Consider the following 25187-nt stretch of genomic DNA (forward strand, 5'->3'; position numbering starts at 1 on the left):
TCTTCAAATCTACCATTAGACTCTCTTGGAACATTCACTACAGAACAACATGTAGATTTTGTCTCAGCAAGCCAAACATGTATGATGTCAACAGCTGTTGGCTAAATTAGCATGAAACTGAGAAACAAATGCATGTGCGACAATAACAGCTACTTGCCAACATAAGGTGGGGATAACCAATCATGAATGTTGTGATGCCTGCTTCTCTGAACATCCCTGAGTGCAGGCAACAGATGTAAATTGATTACAAAGCAGGGTTCAAACTGCCAAATAAAAAAGTAACAGTCTGTAGAATACAACATCAATGTGTCACTTAGCAAGGGCAATCCAAAATTATTTGCTTCAACTCTCATCAACTGGATACGTATATTAGAATTCAAAGCCAGCTCAATTGATCTAACTGCTACATGGTCACTACTGTTTGGTTAACTGATATAGCATGTTCTACCTGAAGAGGTTACTACCTGAACTAATTCCGAGGTAAACTAGTTCTGCTTTCCTTATTCACAGTAAGTTGCCAATAAAGACTCTGCATCAGACAGGACACGACCTGCTGCCACTTTTTATAAGAATACGAATGGAGTCTAAAAGCAATTTCTGGATTGAATATTTAATTAATATTGACCACTATACCCAACCAGCTCCATGCTCCTTTATTGATTGCTGCCACTAACTTTTTAAGTTCAGTGATTATCATCATCCAATAAAACCTTCAGGATCTCTGCTAGAAACATTAGAATCCTTCATACATTTGAAAAATGTTTTTAAAAACTTTCAATGAAGTAGATATTATCTTCAAATCAATTTCATGGATACAATGTTAATTTCTCAAATTTAAAAACAGGTGTATTGAAAAATATGGTTTTGCAATAAAGTTATCTTTAAAAGAAGAATATTTTTTAAAAGTCTGTATTAGATCTCTCATTTTTCCTATCCTGCAGCCCCACCCAGATCCAAGGATGACACTGGGGCTGCCTTACCCCTCAAATCGAGTTTAAACTACTCGAATACTAAACTCATTCTGTTCCGAAGCTTGTGTCTGATGGGGTGGGATGTTGGTGGTGAAATTCCTGTCTTCATGCACCTGCGTCTATTCTTACATATCCAGTCATAGGCCAGAATTTTACAGCCCCTAAACGAGTGGGCTGGTGGCGGGGGACCGTAAAATTGAGTGGGAGGTGGGGGAGCTGTTCCCGACAATGCCCTGCCCCCGCTGCGATTTTACGCAGGGTGGTGGCGGCGAGAAATGGCCTGCCTTTCTCAGGCTAATCCAGGCCTTTAAGTTGCCAATTAACTGGCCTCCTCCTGCCGCTGCGGGCATTTTTCCCTCGGCGGCCGGACGGGAGAAGCCTCAAGAAACTCACCTGGTAAAACCAGGTGGCCTTCTTGTGGGTTGGAGCGAGCCCTCTTTATCGGGAACCTTGTGCCGCGGAGGGCTGCCCCCAAAGCCCCAACCACCCCCAACGCACAACACTTCCCCTGCCCCCCCTAACTGATCCCCCTTGCCTCACAGGGGCCTGACCAATTGTCCCCAGCGAGGCCATAAAAACATACCTGTCTTCCGGGGTCGTCCTTCACCTTGATTGGATGGCTGGGTGTAGTCCCAGCAGCGGCCACCGCTCCTGGTGGCGCTGCTGGGACTAAGCTGCCGGCTCTCAGACTGGAGGTGCATGTCCTGCCCAAGACCAATTAAGGACCTGGGGAGTGAAAAATCCCAGCCTGGCTCCCCAGACCTGGTGGTGGAGAGCTCGACACCAGCTTTTTGGCGGGGCCTCTCGCCCAACAAAAAATTCAGGCCATAGCTTCTCTTCCCGCACCTGCACAGCTATGCCTGGTGTCCCCAGGGATTTATCCTTGGCCCCCTCATATTTCTTATCTATATGTTGCCCCTCATCAGCTTCATCTGAAAACACATTAGTTCCACATGTACGCTGATGCTCTACCTCACAACCACTCTGTTGACCTCTTCATTGTCTCTAAGTTGTCAAACTGCTTTTCCAACATCCAGTACTGGATGAGCAGCAATTTCCTCCAACAGAATTGTGGGACGACCAAAGGCATTCAATTCAGTACCTGCCACAATCTCTGTTCCCTAGCCACCAATTCCATCCGTTTCCCCAGCAAGTGTCTGATCCTGAACCAGAGTTCGCAACCTTGGTGTCATATCTGACCCTGAAAGGAGATTCCGATCACATGTCTGCAGCATCACTAAGACTGCCTATTTCCACTTCTGTATCATCATGAGACTCTTCCCTGCCTCAGCTCATCTGCTGCTAAATACCTCATCCATGCCTCTGTTACCCCTAGACTTGACTATTTTAGCACCATCACTAAGACTGCCTATTTCCACTTCTGTACCATCATGAGACTCTGCCCTGCCTCAGCTCATCTGCTGCTAAAAACCTCATCCATGCCTCTGTTACCCCTAGACTTGACTATTTTAACGTACTTCCGGCCAGCCTCCCACCTTCCACCCTCCATAAACCTAAGCTCATCCAAAATTCTGCTGCCCATAACCTTACTCATACCAAGTCCCATTTACCCATCACTCCAATGCTCACCGATCTACATTGATGTCCAGTTAAGCAACTCCTTCATTATAAAAGTCTCATCCTTGTTTTCAAACCCCTCCATGGCCTCACCCATCCCTATCTCTGCAACTTACTCCAGCCCTACAATCCTTCAAGATATCTGCATTCTTCCAATTCTTGCCTCTTGCGCATTCCTAATTTTAATTGCTCCACCATTGGCAGCCGTGCCTTCAGCTGCTGATGCCCTAAGCTCTGGAATTTCCTCCCTAAACCTCTTCACCTCCCTACCTCTCATCCTTTAAGACACTCCTTGAAACTTACCTTTTTGGCCAAGCTTTTGGTCATCTACCCCAACATCTCCTTATGTATCTTGGTGTCACATTTTGATTGAAACTACTCCTATGAAGCCCCTTGGGACATTTTGCTATGTTAAAAATGCTAGATAAATGCAAGAAGTTGTGGTTCACTAAAACGTAGATGCGAGTGTAACACTTTTTATTCATGAATATTTATTTGCTAACATGAGCAAAGACAGGAATCTCCCCTCCCCATCCAATCCTCCCAGTGTGTATCAGTATGCATTTGATAAAATGAGGGAGGTAGGAATCAGAGTTACACAATAGTCTGCATATTTGATTCAATCAGTTAAAAACTTTCCAGTGCAAACAGGGCTTACAGATATTTGGCAGTTTTACTTCATCTTCTACCAGTACAAACTGTTTGAGACCAAACCAGTTCACATTATCCCATAGCTTCCTGTGCCCTGGATCTGAAATGCTACTTCTGACCAGACACATCGATACAGCTGAAACATGATCAATATGTTCTGAATCAGTAACCTGATCTAGTACACCCAGTACCTGATGTAAGGCCAGCAGCTGCTCCTGCCATTTACTGTAGCAGAGCCATGTGATTTCTTATTCAACAATCTATAGTACTTGTCAATTTTATAAATCCATAATAAGCTGAGTGGAAATCTAGATGAACAGCCCTCAGAAAAGAATGGAGACAGCTGAAGGAACTTAAAACATCGATCAGGATGAACCCAGTACGGAAAATTGAAGGGAAGAAAGGGGTTGATCTGAACTGTTACTATTTTTGTACATAGTTCAAGTCGAAGCCATCAAATATGAGAAGAACATTCCACCAGTGTCATAGCCAAATATCACAAATAGTCAATTCGGCTAATGCCTCTTTGCACACAGCACACCTGGAGCAGTTAGATTTTTTTGTAACTTGCATATAAATTACATCATTTACAGCTTCTCTGTTAAGTAAACTACACTTCCCTTTAGTATGTTAAAATTTACCATGATTTGTCCAAAATAAATTCAATGACCCAGAGTTTGCTGCCAAAATAACAGTGACACTAATGGCACTCATTATTATGTATGCACAAATGGAAATGGTACAGTAATTTCAAATAAGCGCAAGTGAACTCAAATATGCAAAAGTTGCCGCCTGAGTTGTGCTTCTTCACAAAAACGGAATTTCACTGTGTGCCTCGTCATTGAAATGGAGTGAATGATATGAAGTTTCTGTATCTATGCAGTAGATGTGAACAGAACTTGCCCCAGAAAGTTAAATCTCGTCCATTTCAGTCTAAGTACACTTTTAATGATGTAATAAATGTTATTTACTGCCAGTCAACTTCTGTCACTGAAAATTAACTATTACAGTTGTGGATTCTCATTCCTCAGGTTTTAATTGTTGTTGGAGGTTTTAGAAATGGAGTTACTTTTTAAAAAATACCTTTCCTTTCTCTTTTCTCTCTCAATCCAATCTTTCTTTCCTTTTTTTCTCTTTCTGTACCTGATTTGACATTGAATTTATCCACTCTAATTTGCATATCCTCTATCCTTCAATCTGATTGGTTAAGGAGACACACAATTCTTTGCCCTGTTCATTCAGGTCCCAGGATGTCCTGTTTCCCTCACTGTAACATTATCAGCTCACACTTTCAGCAACTTGCCGCACAAAACGTTTAAAAACCTAAATGCCCATGGGAAAGTCTAAAGCGATCCTGTCCTTCCTGGGTTTTTTTGCATCTTTGGGTACTGAAAAAAGATGTTGTGAATGTATTGAATATGCCCAAGACTTACATTCCACTGAAAAGTTTTTAGTTTAGTTTAGAGATACAGCACTGAAACAGGCCCTTCGGCCCACCGAGTCTGTGCCGACCATCAACCACCCATTTATACTAATCCATCACTAATCCCATATTCCTACCACATCCCCACCTGTCCCTATATTTCCCTACCACCTACCTATACTAGGGGCAATTTATAATGGCCAATTTATCTACCAACCTGCAAGTCTTTTGGCATGTGGGAGGAAACCGGAGCACCCGGAGGAAACCCACGCAGACACAGGGAGAACTTGCAAACTCCACACAGGCAGTGCCCAGAATTGAACCCGGGTCGCTGGAGCTGTTTTTCTCCCTTGTTCCCAGAGCTGAAAAATCCATTATGTGTATGAAATCATACCCTGGCAATACTTGAGCAAAGCAAGTTTTTAGTACAGTACTTAACATGAAAAAAATCCTCAGCATCACTGAATTAAGAGTGGCGCAGTGGTTAGCACCGCAGCCTCACAGCTACAGCAACCTGGGTTCAGTTCTGAGTACAGCCTGTGCGGAGTTTGCAAGTTCTCTCTGTGACCGCATGCGTTTCTGCCGGGTGCTCTGGTTTCCTCCCAAAGCCAAAGACTTGCAGGTTGATAGGTAAATTGGCCATTGTACATTGCCCCTAGTGTAGATAGGTGGTAGGAGAATGGTGGGGATGTGGTAGGGAATATGGGATTAAATGTAGGATTAGTATAAATGGGTGGTTGTTGGTCAGCACAGACTCTGGGCTGAAGGGCCTGTTTCAGTGCTGTATCTCTAAATAAATAAACTTAAGTCATGTTTAAAATCAAGTCCATAAGAGTGAACACTATTATCCCTCTTTTACTCACTACTGACATTAAAGTTAGCTAATTTAACTAATTTTGACTGTGTAGCACAAATGTAACATTTCAGATTTTGGAGTGTTGCTAATCTTAGGGAATGAAGCCGGACAAGTGGTAGAAGTGTCAGTGGGGGAGCATTTCGGGGATAGTGACCATAACTCTAAGATTTAAGGTAGTTATGGAAAAGAACAAATATGAACCGGAAATAAAGGTACTGAATTGGGAGAAGGACGATTTCAATATGAAAAAACAGGATCTGGCCAAAGTGGACTGGGAGCAGCTACTTGTAGGAAAGTCTACATCAGACCAGTGGGAGTCATTCAAACAGGAAATAGTGAGAGTTCAGGGCCAACATGTTCCCGTCAAGGTGAAGGGTAGGACCAACAAGTCCAGGGAACTCTGCATGTCAAGGGATATAGAGGATTAGATAAGCAAAAAAAGGAGGCTTATGGCAGATTCAGAGGGCTGAAAACAGCAGAGGCCCTAGAGGAGTATAGAAAGTGTAGGGGGGTTCTTAAAAAAGTAATTAGGAGAGCGAAGAGGGGCATGAAAAAACACAGGTGGGCAAGATAAAGAAAAATCCCAAGGCATTTTATAAGTAGATTGAGGGCAAAAGGATAACCAGGGAAAGAGTAGGGCCCATTAGGGATCAAAGTGGCAATCTGCATGTGGAGCTGGAGGACGTAGGTGAGGTTTTAAATAATTACTTTTCATCTGTGTTCACTATGGAGAAGGATGATGTAGGTGTCGAGATCAGGGAGGGGGATTGTGATATACTTTAACAAATTAACATTGAAAGGGAGGAGGTATCAGCATTCTTAGCGGGCTTAAAAGTGGATAAATCCCCCGGCGCAGATGAGATGTATCCCAAGCTGCTATGTGAGGCAAGGAAGGAGATTGTAGGGGCTCTGACACAAATTTTCAAATCATCTTTGGCCACAGGAGAGCTGCCAGAGGACTGGAGGACAGCGAATGTGGTACCATTATTCAAGAAGGGTAGTAGGGATAAACCAGGTAATTACAGGCTGGTGAATCTAACATCAGTGGTAAGGAAACTATTGGAAAAAATTCTGAGGGACAGGATTAAGAGAGGCAGGGATTAATCAAGGATAATCAGCATGGCGTTGTCAGGGGGGGAGATCATGTCTAACAAACTTGATTGAATTTTTTGAGGAGGTGACTAGGTGTGTAGATGAGAGTAAAGCAGTTGATGTAGTCTACAAGGACTTCAGTAAGGCTTTTGATAAGGTCCTGCATGGCAGATTGGTCAAGAAGGTAAGAGCCCATGGGATCCAGGGCCATTTGGCAAATTGGATCCAAAATTGGCTTAGTGGCAGGAGGCAGGGGGTGATGGTCGAGGGTTGTTTTTGCGATTGGAAGCCTGTGGCCGGTGGTGTACTGCAGGGTGATTGTTGCTGGGGCCCTTGCTGTTTGTAGTGTACGTTAATGATTTAGACATGAATATAGGAGGTATGATAAGTAAGTTCGCAGATGACACGGAAATTGGTGGTGTCCTAAATAGTGAGGAGGAAAGCCTTAGATTACAGGATGATATAGATGAGCTGGTAGGATGGGCAGAGCTGTGGCAAATGGAATTTAATCCTGAGAAGTGTGAGGTGATGCATTTTGGGAGGGCTTGCAAGGCAAGGGAATATACAATGGATGGTAGGACCCTAGGAAGTAAAGAGGGTCAGAGGGACCTTGTCCAAAGATCACTGAAGGCAGCAGCACAGGTAGATAAGGTGGTTAGGAAGGCATATGGGATACTTGTCTTTATTAGTCGAGGCATAGAATGATAGAGCAGGGAGGTTATGATGGAGCTGTAAAAAACGCTAGTTAGGCCACAACTGGAGTACTGTGTAGATTTCTGGCTGCCACACTATAGGAAGGATGTGATTGCACTGGAGAGGGTGCAGAGGAGATTCACCAGGATGTTGCCTAGGCTGGAGCATTTCAGCTATGAAGAGAGACTGGATAGGCTAGGGTTATTTTCCTTACAGCAGAGAAGGTTGAGGGGGGAAACTGATTGAGGTACACAAAATTATGAGGGACATAGATAGGGTAGATAGGAAGAAACTTTTTCCCTTAGCGGAGGGGTCAATAACCAGGGGGCATAGATTTAAAGTAAGGGGCAGAAGGCTTAGAGGGGATTTGAGGAAAAATATTTTCAGCCAGAGGGCGGTTGGAATCTGGAACACACTGCCTGAAAGGGTGGTAGAGGCAGGAACCCTTACAACATTTAAGAAGTATTCAGATGAGCACTTGAAACGCTATAGCAAACAAGGCTGCAGGCCAAGTGCTAGAAAATGGGATTAGAATAGATAGATGCTTGATGGCCAGCACGGACACGATGGACCGAAGGTCCTCTTTCTATGCTGTATAACTCTATGACTCTATGCTCAGTCCTTGGTGCCAATTAAATATATATGTTTTGTAAATATATTCTTGCCTCAGTGTTGTATCCCTGCCAACACTTTCATGTTCTGTTTTTAAGTTGAACACTGATTTGCCTTTTCTATCCCTGTAGCAGCTCACCTCAACAGCTGAGAAGCTCCATTTTGAATCTGAACTATCTAAGCAGACATTACATTTTTCTGTTTGAATATTATATTGAATGGATAATTCAGAGGCTAGGAATTCTGCAGCGAGTAACTCGCCTCCTGTCTCCCCAATGCCTGTCCACCAGCTACAAAGCACAAGTCAGGAGTGTGATGGAATACTCTTCACTTGCCTGGATGGGTACATCTCCAACCACACTCAAGAAGCTCAACACCATCCAGGACAAAGCAGCCTGCTTGATTGGAAACCCATCCACCACCTTCAACATTCACTCCCTCCACCACTGACACACAGTGGCAACAGTGTGTACCATCTACAAGATGCACTGCAGCGTCACCAAGGCTCCTTCGACAGCACCTTCCAAACCCGCAACCTCTACCACCTAAAAGGACAAGGGCAGCAGATGCAAGGGAACACCACCACCTGCAAGTTCCCCTCCAAGCCACACACCATCCTGAGTTGAAACTATATCGCCGTTCCTTCACTGTCTCTGGGTCAAGATCCTGGAACTCCCTTCCCAACAGCACTGTTGGTGTACCTACACCCCCAGGACTGCAGTGGTTCAAGGCCGCTCACTATCACCTTCTCAAGGGCAATTAGGGATGGGCAATAAATGCTGGCCTAGCCAGCTATACCCACATCTCACGGACAAATGAAAAAAAGTCTCAATTTGCACATTGCAATTTAATCATATTACTCAATTTTCACACACCAACTGCCAGGTATAGTATTATGGGAACTTGGTGATCTCATATACACTAAGGTATAAGTGTCAGCTCTGTTACTCCACAAGGAAAACCTCTGGGTTAGCAAAAGTTACAACAGCAGTGCAAATCTGACAGCTGCGCCTGCTAACCTTACAGTGGTTGGCTAAGTGCGAGTAGCAGGATGGCCAGAAATTAGATCCAAGGTGCCTGGCAGGTTTTTGGTTGATTTCAGCAGTTTAACCTACTGCCAGTGAACTGTCTGGGGCTGTGGGATCGAGTCCCAGGATGATCTGTCACTCAAATCCATCTGCTTGAGTAGTGAATGAGTTTTGTCAGTTCTCACCAAATCTGCTGGAGTGAAAGCCTATGGCAGGATCCCATACTGAGGAAGTTAATACTGACATAGTTGGCTCCCCACACAGGGAACATTGTGGATTCCAGAGACAAGGCTATCCTGGTTTCCAATCTGTGGGAGGCTGCAGGGAAATGAACTGATCCTGCAGAGGAAGTATTAAAAATAAAGAATGAGGGGATTCAGGATTAGAATAAAGTATAACTAAAATGTACACTCAACTCCAGAACCTGTGAGATAATTCATATTTGCAGAATCAAAATATTTATCCTTCTTTGAGGAACTGCAGATGCAGATTAACACTTCTTATTCTAGGACTGTATCCAATCATCTGCTCCAGTAAAAAGAAAGCTTCATTTGCCAATGCAATTTAACTCCTCCAGAGGCATTCCTCAGTCTGGAGATGAACTATTATCCTGTAGCTGGCATGTTGTAACCAGCCAAGTAATTTTTGTGATATTCGTTTAGAGACCCAGTCACACAAAGGGAATTTCACAAAATTAACTACAGCAGGTTTGAAATTATCCAAAAGAGAATTCAAAACTGCAACTCTTAGAACAAAAGTACCTCTCCAGGATGGGGTTGCCAAATTGCTTATTAGACCAATTACACAAGTTTCCCGAAAGATGCTAATTTTTTGTAGGGGCATGGGGAGGGCAAAATACATTAAATTAACTATCATGAATTTATTTCACACTGTCTTAGATGAAAGTGAAAAATATGTCCTACATTAGTTTGCAAAACAATAGTAACAAAAATCAAAACATTTTCTTTTCTGTCTCTTTAAAACTACTGACAAAGGAAAGATCTCAAGGACCCAAAAAAATAGTGCTGGAAAAAGACATGATATTTCCTTTAGAATGTAATAGTTTAAATAGAAAACTATACCTCAAATTTTGCAGGGATAGGGCATGAAGAGCATAAAATTAATCCCTTGTGTTCTTAACCTTTGACTATCATTGCAAATTGCATTGTTTACCATGTTTGCTTCCGCTTCTCAAAAGCGAAGTGAATATTTCAGTTATTTTAGCTTGTCAAAGCTGTACGCTGTGTTTTTATATTCCACCTGTCAAGGTGGTTCTAAGCAAAGCACAAGTGTACATAAAGTCCAAAGTGGAGATGACTGCAATTGGGTAATTGCAAACTTGGATCATACATCATCTGCAAGGGTAGACTATTTAACAGTTTCTGAATCATTGTGGGATTGTGGGGGGGAGGGAGGAGGGATTGAGTCACCTGATTGGAAAGGTTGTGAAACCACTGAAAGAGAAAATGGGATTCTAAAAAAAAAACTTGAATCATTTCTGACTGCCCTACACAAGAGCAGACAACAGAAATTGACTCTGAGGTAGCAATAAAAATTCAGTGCTCTAGCCATCTTAATTACAAAACAATTGAAATTTGTTGAAGCACAGATTGTCAAGAGATTAGCTGAAAGTATTTCCATAACTTTTGTTTTACTTGTAGGCTTTTAGAAAACCATGTATCATAGCAGACCCTATATCACTTGTTATCATTCTGTTCATGTACATCCCACCTCTGTGTAGCACACGGGACAAAGTGTGATAATAACAAGAATTACCATCTTGTTTTGAACAGCGCACATTTCATTCTAAGTTCTGAATGACATCCCTTAGAGTCAGGTTAATTGTTTTTTTTTCTTGAATCCAATCTACACACAAATTCAACAATAAAGTTTCTGTAAATAAAAGCAAAATACTGCAGACGCTAGAAATCTGAAATAAAAACAAGAAATGCTGGAAATACGCAGCAGGTCTGGCAGCATCTGTGCAGAGAGAAGCAGCGTTATCGTTTCACGTCACAGATCCTTCTTCTCTGACCTGAAACATTAACTCTGCTTCTCTCTGCACAGATGCTGCCAGACCTGCTGCGTATTTCCACCATTTTTTGTTTTTATTTAATAAAGTTTCTGTTTTTGTTTTCCGTTAACTTTAATATACCCTCAGGAAATGAGCTCAATAATGTACTGATCTTAATATTCCTAACATTCAGGTCTTGGTACTTTGACAGTATAATAAGTTCTGCAGACATTATAATTTGATGTGATGCGACTGGAGTTCCTACCAGAAGATTCTACTGGAGTAACATTGTGAAAAAAATGGCTGAAGTAGAAGCGAAGCCATTAGTACAGAAGTTTATGACAATCATCACTGGGTGTACAGAAGATTTCTCGACACAGATCATCATGACTAGAATCTAGAAATCGCTAAACACAAATGACTAATCCAAATTACACTGATGTGTATCTTAGTTAATTTACTCATCTTTTCACAAGTAAACTTGAAGTAAAGGGCAGTGAAAACACTGGCCAAGGAAAGACTTGATTTACATTTAGATTTACATGAAGACAGGATGCTCAGAGTACTTAACATCTTAACTCTGCTGCTGTTCTTGCGGGTTTACACACTGCAAATTGGTCATTAATCGTGAGCATGAAGCCAGAGGTTTGCAGTTAAAGGTGGCCTGAAACCTTTGATGAAAAGCCAGCAAAGTTGCACAATGACAACTAAAGCATATTGATGTTGAAGTGCTGTCAGTGGCAATGTGTTGAAGGGAAACTCCAGAAATGTTATTAAAATATATTATCAGTTCATTTTCACTTACTAGCCAACATTACATTATTGTTATAATGGTCCTGAAAGGAGAAAATATGGCAGACTGTTTTTTTATATAAAGAAAATATTTTCCAAAATGTCTCAGAAGTTGATTAAGTAAATGAGCAATTCCACTTTACCCTGAATGTGTTGAAGGGAGTGAGAAGACTGATTTCCTGAAACACTGTGTAGGAGTAGAGACTCCTGTTTGATCTAGTTCAGTTACGTCATTACTAATGAAATGACATGTTAATCACACACCAAACAGCCTCTTCCATGATGAAGATATAAAAATAGACCAATTCTCTTTGTAAAATTCGCTTTATGTTGTTTTATACTCAAGGTAACAGAAATTAGTAATAAGTTTTAATAATACAACTTTTGGATTGATTATCAGGAGCTTCCCCAACTATGATTTACATCAGGTGATTGTGAGCTGAATTATGTTATGAGTTCTCATCCAAAATGGTGCTAATTTCTTTTACAATAAAATCTCACCATAATAAAGTTATTTTAATTGTACTGAATATTTACTTTACCCTAAAGTACTACTTACGGAATGAGCCGTGGCTTAGTGGTCATATTCCTGCATCTGAGTCAGCGCATAATGGGTTTGAGCCCCATTGTGGAAGCCTTAGCAAGCGGAGATGAGCGTTCCGGTCTCTGAATACTGGGCTGACACCCAGTGGGTACTCGTGACCAATGGGAGCAAAGTATCTCCTCACTCCTCCATCACAGCTCCAGCAAGCAGGAGACTAATGCTCCAGTCTCTTAATACTGGGCTGACATCTGACGAGGTATTCATGACAACTAGCTGGTCCCCCTGGTCAGGTTATCTATTTACTTATAAAGGGGTGTCATTACAGAAATAACCCAGAGCACGATCTGCTGGATACAAAAGCAGTGGAAACAATGGGTTGTCTCACGTGCCTCTAGGCACAGAGGAGAAGAAGACTGCATTTCTGTCACTTCCTGGATAATCGTATAACCACCCCATTTTGAACTGTCTCCATCTCATTTCTCCTCATGGGCTTTACATTGCTCTGATCATGCCCCCTGGTAACAATATCCTCTCTATCTTGTGAAGTTATGTATCCATTTGCTTGCATCTCTCCAAAGGCTAGTAGCGTGCTATCTAGCCCTATAAAGGAAATCTGAACTATTACTTCACATCTCCAAATTTTTCCTTCATGGGGAAACAATTATTTAAAATATAAAAAAATCAAAGTTGTACAGCCTGTGTTGTAACTAAAATTTTTTGTAAAGAAATAAACTACCTCTTGCTATTGAATTACAAAACTCATTCATCTGTAATGGGGTCCAATAGCATTCAGCGTGTTTATTTTTTGGCATGCCGTTGTTTCTTATCTACTCTGTATGGGTCTTTAAACAATCCAAAAGTAAATGCAGACAAATCCTTGCACAAGATATGCTGAGAAACCAGCCTGTTGTTAGCAAATGACCTGAAATGTGAGCAGTTGCTGAGTGAGACTTGCCAAGTTCAACTGACGCCACACCTCAAATTATAAATCCTTTAAGGACAATAGATAATATTTTATCTTTTAAAGTATGAAATCACAGTATCTCTTATTTTTCCAATTAAGAGCAGCAAAGTAATACTATGCTGGGAAAAACAGCACAGGGATATTACAATCTTTGCTGTTTTACGCAGTGATCCAGCCCAGAATTTGTGCACTACATCCTCAGAAATACTCTTATTCAAGTCTTGGTAGACTTTGTGTCCTCAGTAATGGTACAGAACATATATCAGATTAGCAGTTTGATACCAGCTAGTGTGTGAATTGGGTTAGTCCAGATGCATATGTAAACAAAAAGGTGTCCTTTCCAGCTCAGATCAGAATGGGGTCACCTCACAGTGTAAATGAGGCTTTTGATAAGCTCATATGTGAACAAAATGGATATTGTCTCTTTCAACTCTGATTTTGAAATGTACTTCACTTGCAGAACTGAGAAGCTCTTATTTACATCCATTTAATGTGGTCCCGCAGGAAATCGAGGGGGCTGATTATACAGGAACATGAGGTTCCAGGAAATTGAACCTCTATCAAAATAACTTACACACTGAAAAAAAATCAAATTTTACGTTTCAGTATTGGATAAAAGCATTAAAATTGCCACGCTAGAAATTACTGCTGTTAGTATTAGCAGCTGAATGTTTAATACATCCAGATTCGCTATTTTAATGTCAGTATTGACCACTCTATTTTAAATTGGTTAACACTTCAGCTAAAATAGCAAATAACGAAATGTTATCCTAAACATTACGTGTTAGTTTACTAATATCAGAAACACTAACTTATAGGTTATAATGGGTTCCCTTAATTATGTAGCACATATGGTCACATAGAATATTTGTAATCTAGCAGACTCTATTCTTGACAAGATTTGAGGGAGCTCCTGGTTTAAACCACAATATAATTCTGTATGTTATGAGAATCTGTTAATATTTTTCATCTGTTCTTGTAATCTAGTTTGTTAATCAGATTTTAAAAATGGGTTCAACCAACTATGACAGTTTAAAGGTACGTGATTGGACTTGGATTAAAATAGTTTTATATAACTGACCTGTAAAATCAAAACTTTAACACCCAAAATAATATTTCATTATAATAATGAAGTATTTCTAGTCAGGTTCTTGACACATTCAGATAATGTGTTTCCTCATGAATGTCATTTGCTACAATTTAGCAATGGGACCTTGTCAGTTTTGCTTTGCCCCTTATTTATACAGGGCTATTATCATGTACATAATCAGTTAGTAAGATCACCATTTAAAAAAGTATAACTTCTAAATAAACAAACTTTGCGAGCTTTTCACAATGGCTGTAGTGGAGAATGGTGGAGAAAAGGAGCATGTTAAACCTTGAAAACTAATCATGATGCCACTTACCTCTTTCTTGCACATAGTATGCCAAGTATAAATCAAGTTCCTTAACTGAAACACTTATGTGATGGGGCTGCACACACAGCATGGGGTTATTACACTGTTGGGACTTCACCAGACGCTCTCCATCAGTACTTTCCAAAGGGATCCCTTTAAACAGGATCACCATCACTAGATCCAACCTCCAAACTTTATCCGCTTGCCGTAAACAATCTATGCGTCTTATTTTGCCTTTCTGGTCCGGATTGGAGAGAACACAGCAGGGAGGCTTCTTCCCTGTGATGGTCAGCACGAAATCCTCGCGATACTCAGGACGGATGTCCTTGCGCAGCTTGGCAAGCAGCCTTGAGGCCCATTTCTGCTTCACCTCCGCTTTCTCAGTCAGCAACTCATCTTTCACTGCTCTCTCTTCATCCTTTGTCATCCGCTTTTCGTGCTTCTTAAAGTACTTTCGTTTCCGAGCTTGTAGATTGAACCACGTGTAGGCAAATGCACGGACATGTGGAAGAAGTGCCTCGATGAATGGATGAAACTCATCCTGATAAAAGATAACACAGTTTCAGATGCAGTGGTTAATAACCTTGGACATCCTTCTCATACTATATATTGACAGGTCATTATAACAATACATAAGAGTTACAAAAGATTTGGAATAGCTCTCCCAGATACTTGTCAGTAATAACAGTAATAAGGTAATATGAATATTATACATGTGCCACAAATATGTCGTCATGGGAATACAGCTCTGAAATTTTAAGTGAAAGAATTTCTCACCTACCCTTTTGTAACACCTCCAGTGTTAAAATCTCTTTATTTGAACAAATCTTTAAACACTTTACATCTGAATGCAGAAACAATATATACAATGATCTTTATTTAGCTTTGTCCAGCTTTGAACTCACTCAGAATTGAAATTCTCATTAAACGGGACCTGTGAACATTTCCCGAATCTTTGGTTTCTGTGACCTTTTAGAACTTGTGTTCAACAGAACAGATAAAACATACTCTTCAGTATTGGAAACACATTCCTAGTCAATGTCACTGCTGGCTATCATGCCATCTCATGACAAACAGTCCTACCTATTAAACAAACTTTTTGTTACTGTCTGGTCTCTTAAGGATACAGCACACAAATGCACATTTAAAGACACAGCACATTATCATATGTATGGTGTGTTTATATTGCATAACAGTTTGAGAGAGGTACCTACTTAGGGTGATGCAGGTGTACTGCCATGTCCACATTGTGTTCTAGTAATTAAAACAAAAAGTGCTGCAAATACTCAGCAGGTCTGGCAGCATCTGTGGAGAGAGAAGCAAAGTTAACATTTCAGGTCTGTGACCTTCCCAGTTCTGATGCAAGGTCACAGACCTGAAACGTTAACTTTGCTTCTCTCTCCACAGATACTGCCCGACCTGCTGAGTATTTCCAGCACTTTTTGTTTTTATTTCAGATTTCCAGCATCTGCAGTATTTTGCTTTTATTTTCGTGTTCTAGTAAGGCAGGTAGAGCTCGGTGTAGACATACTTACGCTCCAGTGTGCCTAAATACCAGGTAGGCTTGCAGTTTAAGTGAAGAGCCAGTGGGACAGCTAGTTCTTTAGCAATGACTAAAAAGTTTAAAGCTGAAATTTAATGAATTTGTTCAGTCACTAGAGTTATACTCTTCAATGAGAAGCCAAAGGTACCACCTCAACACTTCCTGGAACTACTCGTTAAAATGCAATGCACCATAAGTCCAACAACAGCACTTCTGAGTTAAATTACAGTATTTGTGTTGAGTTGGGTGAAAACTATATCCAATCATTTCAACATCTGGGACAAAAACTAGCTAATAGAATTAACCTTTACCAGTAACTTGTTAAACTGTTCCCAGTGTGATCATAGTTTTTGATAAGTGTTTGATTTTCACCAGTGGTTATGAAATAAAAATGCACTAGATGAGGAAATCTTATTCTGTCACAGCTCATCACTATGCAAGGTAATTACCCTTTTAAGGTGTTGAGGATTTTTGTCGAACACAAAAGGGGAGGCGGTGGCATGTTGGTAGTGGCACTGGACTAGTAATCCAGCGGCCCAGGCTATTGCTCTGAGGGTAGCAAGGGCACAGAATGTACTCTCGCTGAGGGACTTCAATATCCATCACCAAGACTGGCTTGGGTAGAACCATTTCTGGCCAAGTCCTAAAGGTCATACCTCGGTCTGTGGCAGGTGGTGAAGGAACCAGCAAGAGGGAAAAACCTACGTGACCTCATCCTCACCAATCTACCTGTTGCAGATGTATCAGTCCATGACAGTATTGATAGGAGTGGTCACCGCACAGTCCGTGTGGATACAAAGTCCCGTCTTCACATTAAAGATACCCTCCATCATGTTGTGTGGCATTACTACCACGCTAAATGCGACAGATTTCGACCTGATCTAGCAATTCAAAACTGCGCATCCATGAGGCGCTGTGGGTCATCAGCAACAGCAGAATTGTATTCAACCACAATCTGTAAACTCAAGGCCCGACATATCCTCCACTCTACCATTACTATCAAGCCGGGGGACCAACCCTGGTTCAATGAAGAGTGCAGGAGGGCATGCCAGGAGCAGCACCGGGCATTCCTAAAAATGAGGTGTCAGCCTGCTGAAGCTACAACACAGAACTACTTGCATGCCAAACAGCAGAAGCAGCATGCAATAGGGCTAAGCAATCCCACAACTAACGGAACAGATCAAAGCTCTGCAGTCCTGCCACATCCAGGCATGAATGGTGGTGGACAATTAAACAACTAACTGGAAGAGGAGGCTCCACAAATATCCCCATCCTCAATGATGGGAAGCCCAGCATATCAGAGCAAGAAACAAGGCTGAAACATTTGCATCCATCTTCAGCTAGATGTGCAAATGGATGATACATCTTGGCCTCCTCCTGAAGTCCCCAGCATCACAGATGCCAGACTTCAGCCAATCCGATTCACTCCACGTGATATCAAGAAATGGCTGAAGGCACTGGATACTGCAAAGGCTATGGGCCCTGACAACATTCCAGCAATAGTACTGAAGACTTGTGCTCCAGAACTAGTCGTGCCTCTAGCCAGTACAGCTACAACACTGGCATCTACCTGGCAATGTAGAAAATTGCCCAGGTTTGTCCTGGGCACAAAAAGCAGGACAAATCAAACCCAGCCAATTACCGCCCTATCAGTCTACACTCGATCATCAACAAAGTGATGGAAGGTATCGACAGTGCTATCTAACGGCACTTACTCAGCAATAACCTGCTCACTGACGCTCAGTTTGGGTTCTGCCAGGGCCACTCAGCTCCTGACTTCATTACAGCCTTGGTCCAAACATGGACAAAAGAGCTGATCTCCAGAGGTGAGGTGAGACTGACTGCCCTAGACATCAGGGGGAAAACTCTCTGCTGGTTGGAGTCATACCTAGCACAAAGGAAGATGGTTGTGTTGTTGGAGGTCAATCATCTCAGGCCCAGAACATCACTGCAGGAGTTCCTCAAGGTAGTGTCCTAGGCCCAAAAATCTTCAGCTGCTTCATCAATGACGTTCCCTTCTTCATAAGGTCAGAAGTGGGGATGTTCACTGATGATTGCACAATGTTCAGCACCATTTGCAACTCCTCAGAGGCTGAATCAGCCCGTGTCCAGATGCAGCAAGATCTGGACAACTTCCAGGCTTGGGCTGATAAGTGGCAAGTAACATTCGCGCCACATAAGTGCCAGGCAATGACCATTTCAAACAAGAAAGAATCTAACCATCTCCCATTGTTGTTCAATGGCATTGCCTTTGCTGAAGCCCCCACTATCAACATCCTGGGGGTAACCACTGACCAGAAACTGAACTGGACCTGCCACATAAATACTGTGGCTACAAGAGCAGGTCAGAGCCTGGGAATTCTGTGGCAAGTAACTCATCTCCTGACTCCCCAATGCCCGTACACCATCTGCAAGGCACAAGTCAGAGGTGTTATGGAATACTCTCCACTTGCCTGGATGGGTGCAGCTCCAACTAGAGGCCTACTACCCGCCCCGAACCCGACGGGACCCAACTACATGTGTCGGATTCGGGTCGATTCGGGCCCATCTTCAGGGTACGGCTTTCGGGCTCGGGTCGGGTTGGGCCGAGTCTGGGTCGTGCTCGGGTTGGGTCGGGCCGGACACACACGGTAAATGCTGTGCCGGTAAGTATTAAAAATAAAAAAACTTACCTGAGCTCGGAGTCCATGATGAAACTGAGTTTGCACAGTGAGCGAGTGACGACACTATGACGTTATCATGCATGCGCTGCAGCTTCGTGGAGCTTCCCAGTCGGAAGGTAAGTAAAGGGATGGTCGGGTCGGGCTCGTGTTGGGTGTGATGGGGGCGGGTTCGGGTTGGGTCGGGCTCGGGGCAAAATCAGAGGGACTCGGGCTGGGTCAGGCTCAGGTCCGCTGTGGTTCAGTCGGGTTCGGGTTGTGTTCTTTTTTCCTGACCTGAGCAGGCCTCAAGCTCCAACAACACTCAAGAAGCTTGACACCATCCAGGACAAAGAATCCCACTTGAATGGCATCCCATCCAGCACCTTCAACATTCACTCCTTTTACCAACGCACAGTGCCAGCAATGTGTACCATCTACAAGATACTCTGTAGCAACTCACCAAGGTTCCTTTGACATCACCTCCAAACCCGCGACCTCTACCACCTAGAAGGACAAGGGTAGCATGAGGCATGGGAACACCACCAAGCCACACACCATCCCGACTTGGATCTATATCGCCGTTCCTTCATTGTCTCTGGGTCAAGATCCTGGAACTCCCTTCTTAACAACACTGTTGGTGTACCTACACCCCAAGGACTGCAGCGGTTCAAGAAGGCAGCTCACCACCACCTTCTCAAGGGCAATTAGGTATGGGCAATAAATGCTGGCCTAGCCAGTGACGCCCACATCCCATGAACGAATAAAAGAAGTACTACTGTGCATTTGTTTGTTCTTACTTTACAGCATTCCACTCTTTTACTCTTATTGAACAAAGAACAGAAGTTCAGAATATATGTTGCATATTTTTTCACAAGTTACAATTACAGATCACGATTAGATAACAGTGAGGTTATTGATCCTTATGCATTACCCAGACATAAGTTTTTAGATAGTAAACATCTCCAATGGCTACACGTGTTTTTCTCTTTTCATTGCTTTACTGGCAATCTTTATGTTTTTGTTACATTCAACAACAACCTACATTGATATAGTGATATTAACATAGCAAAACGTTCCAATGCACTTCACCTCCCTCACCCACCGAACTCCCACTTTACACTCTGTGCACTCAAAGCAACACACAGTGCAGACCAAACTGCACTGAGGAAGCCCTGCTTTTATACTTTCTGAAAAATAACTGATTAAAGCTTCTGAAAACCAGTTTAAGCCAGCTACCTAAGTAACTAGCTGCAGTTGGTGTAATTGACACCAATGTGAGCCAAGAGATATTTGGACATGTGAGTAAAAACTTTGTCAAAGAGACAATTTTTTTAAGGAGGAAGGAAAGGTGGAGAGCCAGAATGGTTTAGGAATTCCAGAGTTTAGGACCAAGGTACGGCCACCAATGTTTGGTTGAAGGCAGTGGGGTAGCACAAGGGCCCAGAATTGGAGGAATGCACAGTTCTTGGAGAGTTGTACGACTGAAGGATGTTACGTATTACAGAGATAGGGAGGAGCGAGGTCACAAATAAAGGACGAAGAGAATAATTCAACAATGTACAATTTTAACCAAAGCAGACTAAGCCAGCATCAAAAATAGGCATGGGTCATCTATGAAGCATATATCATTCATTTTTCTGGATACTGAATTTTGAAAAATCTGTGACAGCCTTAGTCTCATCTGGCCAATTTTCATACATCCCTGCTCTGATGGTACATTCTATCAGATTAAGTAAAATGCTGGATAAACAAACCACATTTACACGAAAGTTTGCAACATTTGCTGTTCCAAACTGCCCTGGATTATCACGTTTTGTGAATAACAATGGCCAGATTAACAAATTACCATCATCTCTGGCAGCAAGGTTCACAACAGATACAAAATAGGGGAGCCGTATACACTCAAAGGTAGATCAGGCCCAAAGGGCCGAATAGCCTACCCCTGCTCCTATGTTCCTTTATTATCATGTCTTGCCTTAATAGCTTTAGCCTAAGATTTTGCCAATCAATTAAAATTATTTCATCAAATCTGTGATAATAGTTAGAGTGCAGTTATACTGTTATCTTAGTATTAAGCAAAGCATGTTTAATGACATGAAAGTAGCAGTATAATTGAGGAAAACAAAAACAAGAAATGCTGGAATCACTCAGCAGGTCTGGCAGCATCTGTGGAAAGAGAAGCAGAGTTAACGTTTCGGGTCAGTGACCCTAATTGAGGAGTTGGGTCGGTGATCTGAATCCAGATTACACTGAAACAACAGATGCAAAACAGCATGGACAGGTAGTCTGTCTCACACTGCTAGTACTGAAGCCCAAGCAAAGATGGATTTTACAAAGTATCTAAGGTGGGTACTTTATAAACTTATTTTTCAATCTTTTGACTTCAAGAGATAACAGATGTCGAGACTCATTCTTTCCTGATTTTAAAATTGAGCAATCTGAGGAACAGGGCTCTATATATTTATCCAAGTCTATGTACACAAAGCTCCATTTGTTGTTGCGTTAATAGCAAAGGGCAGGCAGCAAGCATAACATGGATCTGCTTCCTTAACTGTTGCACTGCACAGCTACTCCTCAGATCAGCAGCAATATTATAACCTTGACCTAAATAATCACAAAAATGCTGCTGCTGCTTCTTGCTTAACCCTTTCTCATTTGAGCCAGCAAAAATTCCAAGGTGGAATTTCCCTGATATTCAGTGCCATACAAAGAAATCCAATACTCACAGGGGCTGATGCTTGGACAAGTTCAGCTCTTGGGCCAGCTTGCTCGCAAAATTCCAAGGCAATTCCAGCATGTTGAGTTCACAGCGAGTAAATGCCACCACAAATGCAATATTTGCCATGGTGTGAACCTCTACTCTCTCTTTCCTTGTGCTTTAATTGTCATTGCCCCATTAAAGTACAAAATACACATTTAACACCTTGCAATGTAAAACACTGGTATCAAAGCATTCTGCAGCTAACATGGCTTAACTGTTTCCTGTCTCATAACTGAAGACCAAAAATATACATCCACGTCTGTTCAGTTCAAACTGTGCTTTCTGGAGAATAGGTGCAGATTATCAAATCAAACATGCATACAGTCCAAACCATACTGAACAAGACTGGCTTAATGCAAGGTCAACACAGGGATTATTTTTGATTGATCAGAAGAGCCATGTACACATTCTCTTTGAGGCTGTCTTTTTCTTAAGCCCATCACATTTGGTGATCCACCAGTCGTTCCTGTTTGAAAGTATAATGTTGGTGGGTCTTTATATTTCAAAATACAACATTTCAGGCTACTTCAAATTAACACTAGGAGTGGTCTTCCCTATTTGATTCCAAGTACTCCCATTAAGTTGTTCACAATTACAAGGAGCACTATTTTAAGAGTGAGTGCGGAAATTGGTTTGGCATCTCACATCAACTCCTCCAATTCTCCTCAGGAGAGCTTGAAATTCAATAGCGATATAGAACAGTCATGATTAGTCACAGTCACTGTCCCAGTGCAATCATCTCACTATTAATAGAACCTTTAGCATGTGTTTCCCAACTAAACAGGTTACAGTTAAATGTACTTAACTAACTCCTTAAGTTAAGAGAAGTTAAGTTTTATTCCAGCCTTAAAACAGGGGGAGACAAGCTCTCTGGGAGCAGCTGCAGCAATTACTTAGGTAGCTGGCTTAAACAGGTTTTCATAAGCTTGAATCAGTTGTTTTTCAGAAAGTGTAAAAGCAGGGCTTCCTCAGTGCAGTTTGGTCTGCACTGAGTGCAGCTTTGACTGCACAGAGTGTAAAGTGGGAGTTCGGTGAATGAGGGAGTTCGGTGAGGAAGGTGCTCCTTTCTTTCTTTTTCTACCTGTTTTCAGCCTCCAGTAGCTGGCTCTTACTGCGGTACAGGGGAAGAAATTGATTGGTGAGTAACTGGTAAGTTATTCTACTTATTCTAATTGTAATAAATATCTTTTAAAGTTATAGTATGGCAGGTCAGCTCAGCCAAGTAGAATGTACATCCTGGGAAGTCATGGACGCACCATGTGTCCTAGATGAACACATCTGCAGGAAGTGTCACCAGCTGCAGAAGCTTGAGCTCCGGGTTTCGGAACTCGAGTGGCGGCTGGAGTCACTGTTGTGTATCTGTGAGGCTGAGAACTACGTGGTTAGCACATTTAGGGAGGTGTTCACACCGCAGGTTAGTAGCATGTAGGCAGAGAGGGAATGGGTGATCATCAAGCAGTCTAAGAAAACCAGGTAGGTAGTGCAGGAGCCCCCGAGTCTATCTTGCTTGTTAATCGGTTTTCCACTTTGGATACTGGTGAGGGCGATGGTTCCTCAGGGGTGTGCAGCCAGAGCAAAGTCCAAGGCACCACGGGTGGCTCAGCTGCACAGGAGGGGAGGAAGCAGAGTGGAAGAGCAATAGTGTTAGGGGATTCAATAGTCTGGGGATGAGACAGGCATTTTTGCGGCAGTAAACATGACTCCAGGTGTGTTGCCTCCCTGGTCAAGGATGTCACGGAGCGGCTGTAGGACATCCTTCTGGGGGAGGGTGAACAGCCAGAGGTCGTGGTCCACATTGGTACCAATGACATAGGTAGGAAGAGGGACGAGGTCCTGAAAACAGATTTTAGGAAGTTAGGAAGGAAATTAAAAAGCAAGAGGACCTCAAGAGCGGTAATCTCAGGATTACACCCAGTGCCATGTGCCAGTGTGTATAGAAATAGAAAGATTGATCGATTGAACAATTGGCTGGAGAATTGGTGCAGGAGGGAGGGCATCAGATTTCTGAGGCACTGGATCTGGTTCTGGGGCAGGTGGGACCTTTACAAGATGGATGGGTTACACCTTAACAGGACCGGGACTAAGATCCTCACAAGGAGATTTGCTAGTGCTGTTGGGGAGGGTTTAAACTAGCTTGGCAGGGGGATGGAAACCTGAGGGGGAGCTCAAATTGGAAGGAGGTAAAGCTGCTAACAAGTAGAGAAATAGCAAGCGAAATCAGATGGCAGGGAGAACAAAGGCAAACATCAATTAGGCTTTGAATGCAGAATAACATCAAAAAGACAAAGTTAAGGGCACTCTACCTGAATGCACACAGCATTCACAACAAGGTAAATAATTTAAAGGCAGAAATAGAGGTAAATGGGTATAATCTAATTGCCATTATGGAAACGTGGCTACAGGGTAACCAAGACTGAGAACTGAATATTCAAGGATATTCGACATTTAGGAAAGACAGGCAAAAAGGAAAAGGAGGTGGTGTTGCTCTGTTAATAAGGGATGGGATTAGAACATTAGTACGGGAGGATCTCAGATTGGAAGAACAAAATGTAGAATCTGTTTGGGTGGAGCCAAGGAACAGCAAGGGGCAGCAAACATTGGTAGGAGTTGTTTATAGGCCACCAAACAGTAGTGGTAGTGTGGGACATGGTATTAATCAGGAGATTAGAGAAGCATGTAGCATGGGTAATACAGTAATCATGGGTGACATCAATCTGCATATAGACTGGGTAAACCTAATGAGTACTAATGCTGTGGAGTACACGTTCTGGACTGTGTTAGGGATGGTTTTCCAGAGCAGTATGTTGAGGAACTGACTAGAGAACAGGCTATTTCAGATCTAGTATTATGTAATGAGAAAAGGCTAATTAATAATCTTGTTGTAAAAGAACCTTTAGGGATGAGTGACCATAATATGATAGAATTTTACATTATGCTTGAAAGTGAGGTAGTTCAATGTGAAGCCAGGGTGTTATATTTGAACAAAGGAAATTATGAAGGTATGAGGGGCAAATTGGCTGAGGTGGATTAGGAAAATACATTAAAAGGCAGGACAGTACATAGGCAATGGAAAGCCTTTAAAGAATTATTATATAGTTTACAGCAATTATACATTCCTTCAAGGCACAAAAACCCAAAGAGAAAAGCCAACCGTGGCTAACAAAGGAAGTTATGGATTGAATAAGATTAAAAGAAAAGGCTGATAAAATTGCCAGAAATTGTAGTAAACTTGAGGATTGGGAGGATTTTAGAATACAGCAAAGGAGGAACAAGAAACTGATAAAGAAAGGGAGAATAGAATATGAATGTAAACTAGCAAAAAACATAAAAACAGACTGTAAAAGCATCTATAGGTTCGTAAAAAGGAAACATTTGGCTCAGACAAATGTGGGTCCATTACAGACAGAATCTGGAGGATTTATAATGGGAATAGAGCAATGGTAGAGAAGCTAAATGATTACTTAGTGTCTGTCTTCACGGAGGATGATACAAGAAATGTCCCAGAATTAGAGATCCAAGGGACTAGGGAGAATGAGGAATTGAAGGAAATTAGTATTAGTAAGAAGGTTGTATTGGAGAAATTAATGGGGCTGAAGGTTGATAAGTCCCTGGGACCTGATATTCTA

General features: G+C 42.1%; 1 protein-coding gene across 3 annotated transcripts in view; it reads right to left on the minus strand.

Annotated features, from left to right (window-relative positions):
- The window catches only part of nfic (nuclear factor I/C), a 535921-nt gene that overhangs the window by 468457 nt on the left and 42277 nt on the right, over positions 1 to 25187 (minus strand). For all 3 annotated transcript variants that reach the window (XM_068016379.1, XM_068016380.1, XM_068016378.1), the window contains exon 2: positions 14625 to 15156. In XM_068016379.1, coding sequence (XP_067872480.1) covers positions 14625 to 15156 — 532 coding nt within the window. The remainder of the gene's footprint in view (positions 1 to 14624; positions 15157 to 25187) is intronic.

The sequence above is a fragment of the Heterodontus francisci genome, chromosome 36 (assembly GCF_036365525.1).
Source record: "Heterodontus francisci isolate sHetFra1 chromosome 36, sHetFra1.hap1, whole genome shotgun sequence".
NCBI lineage: Eukaryota > Metazoa > Chordata > Chondrichthyes > Heterodontiformes > Heterodontidae > Heterodontus > Heterodontus francisci.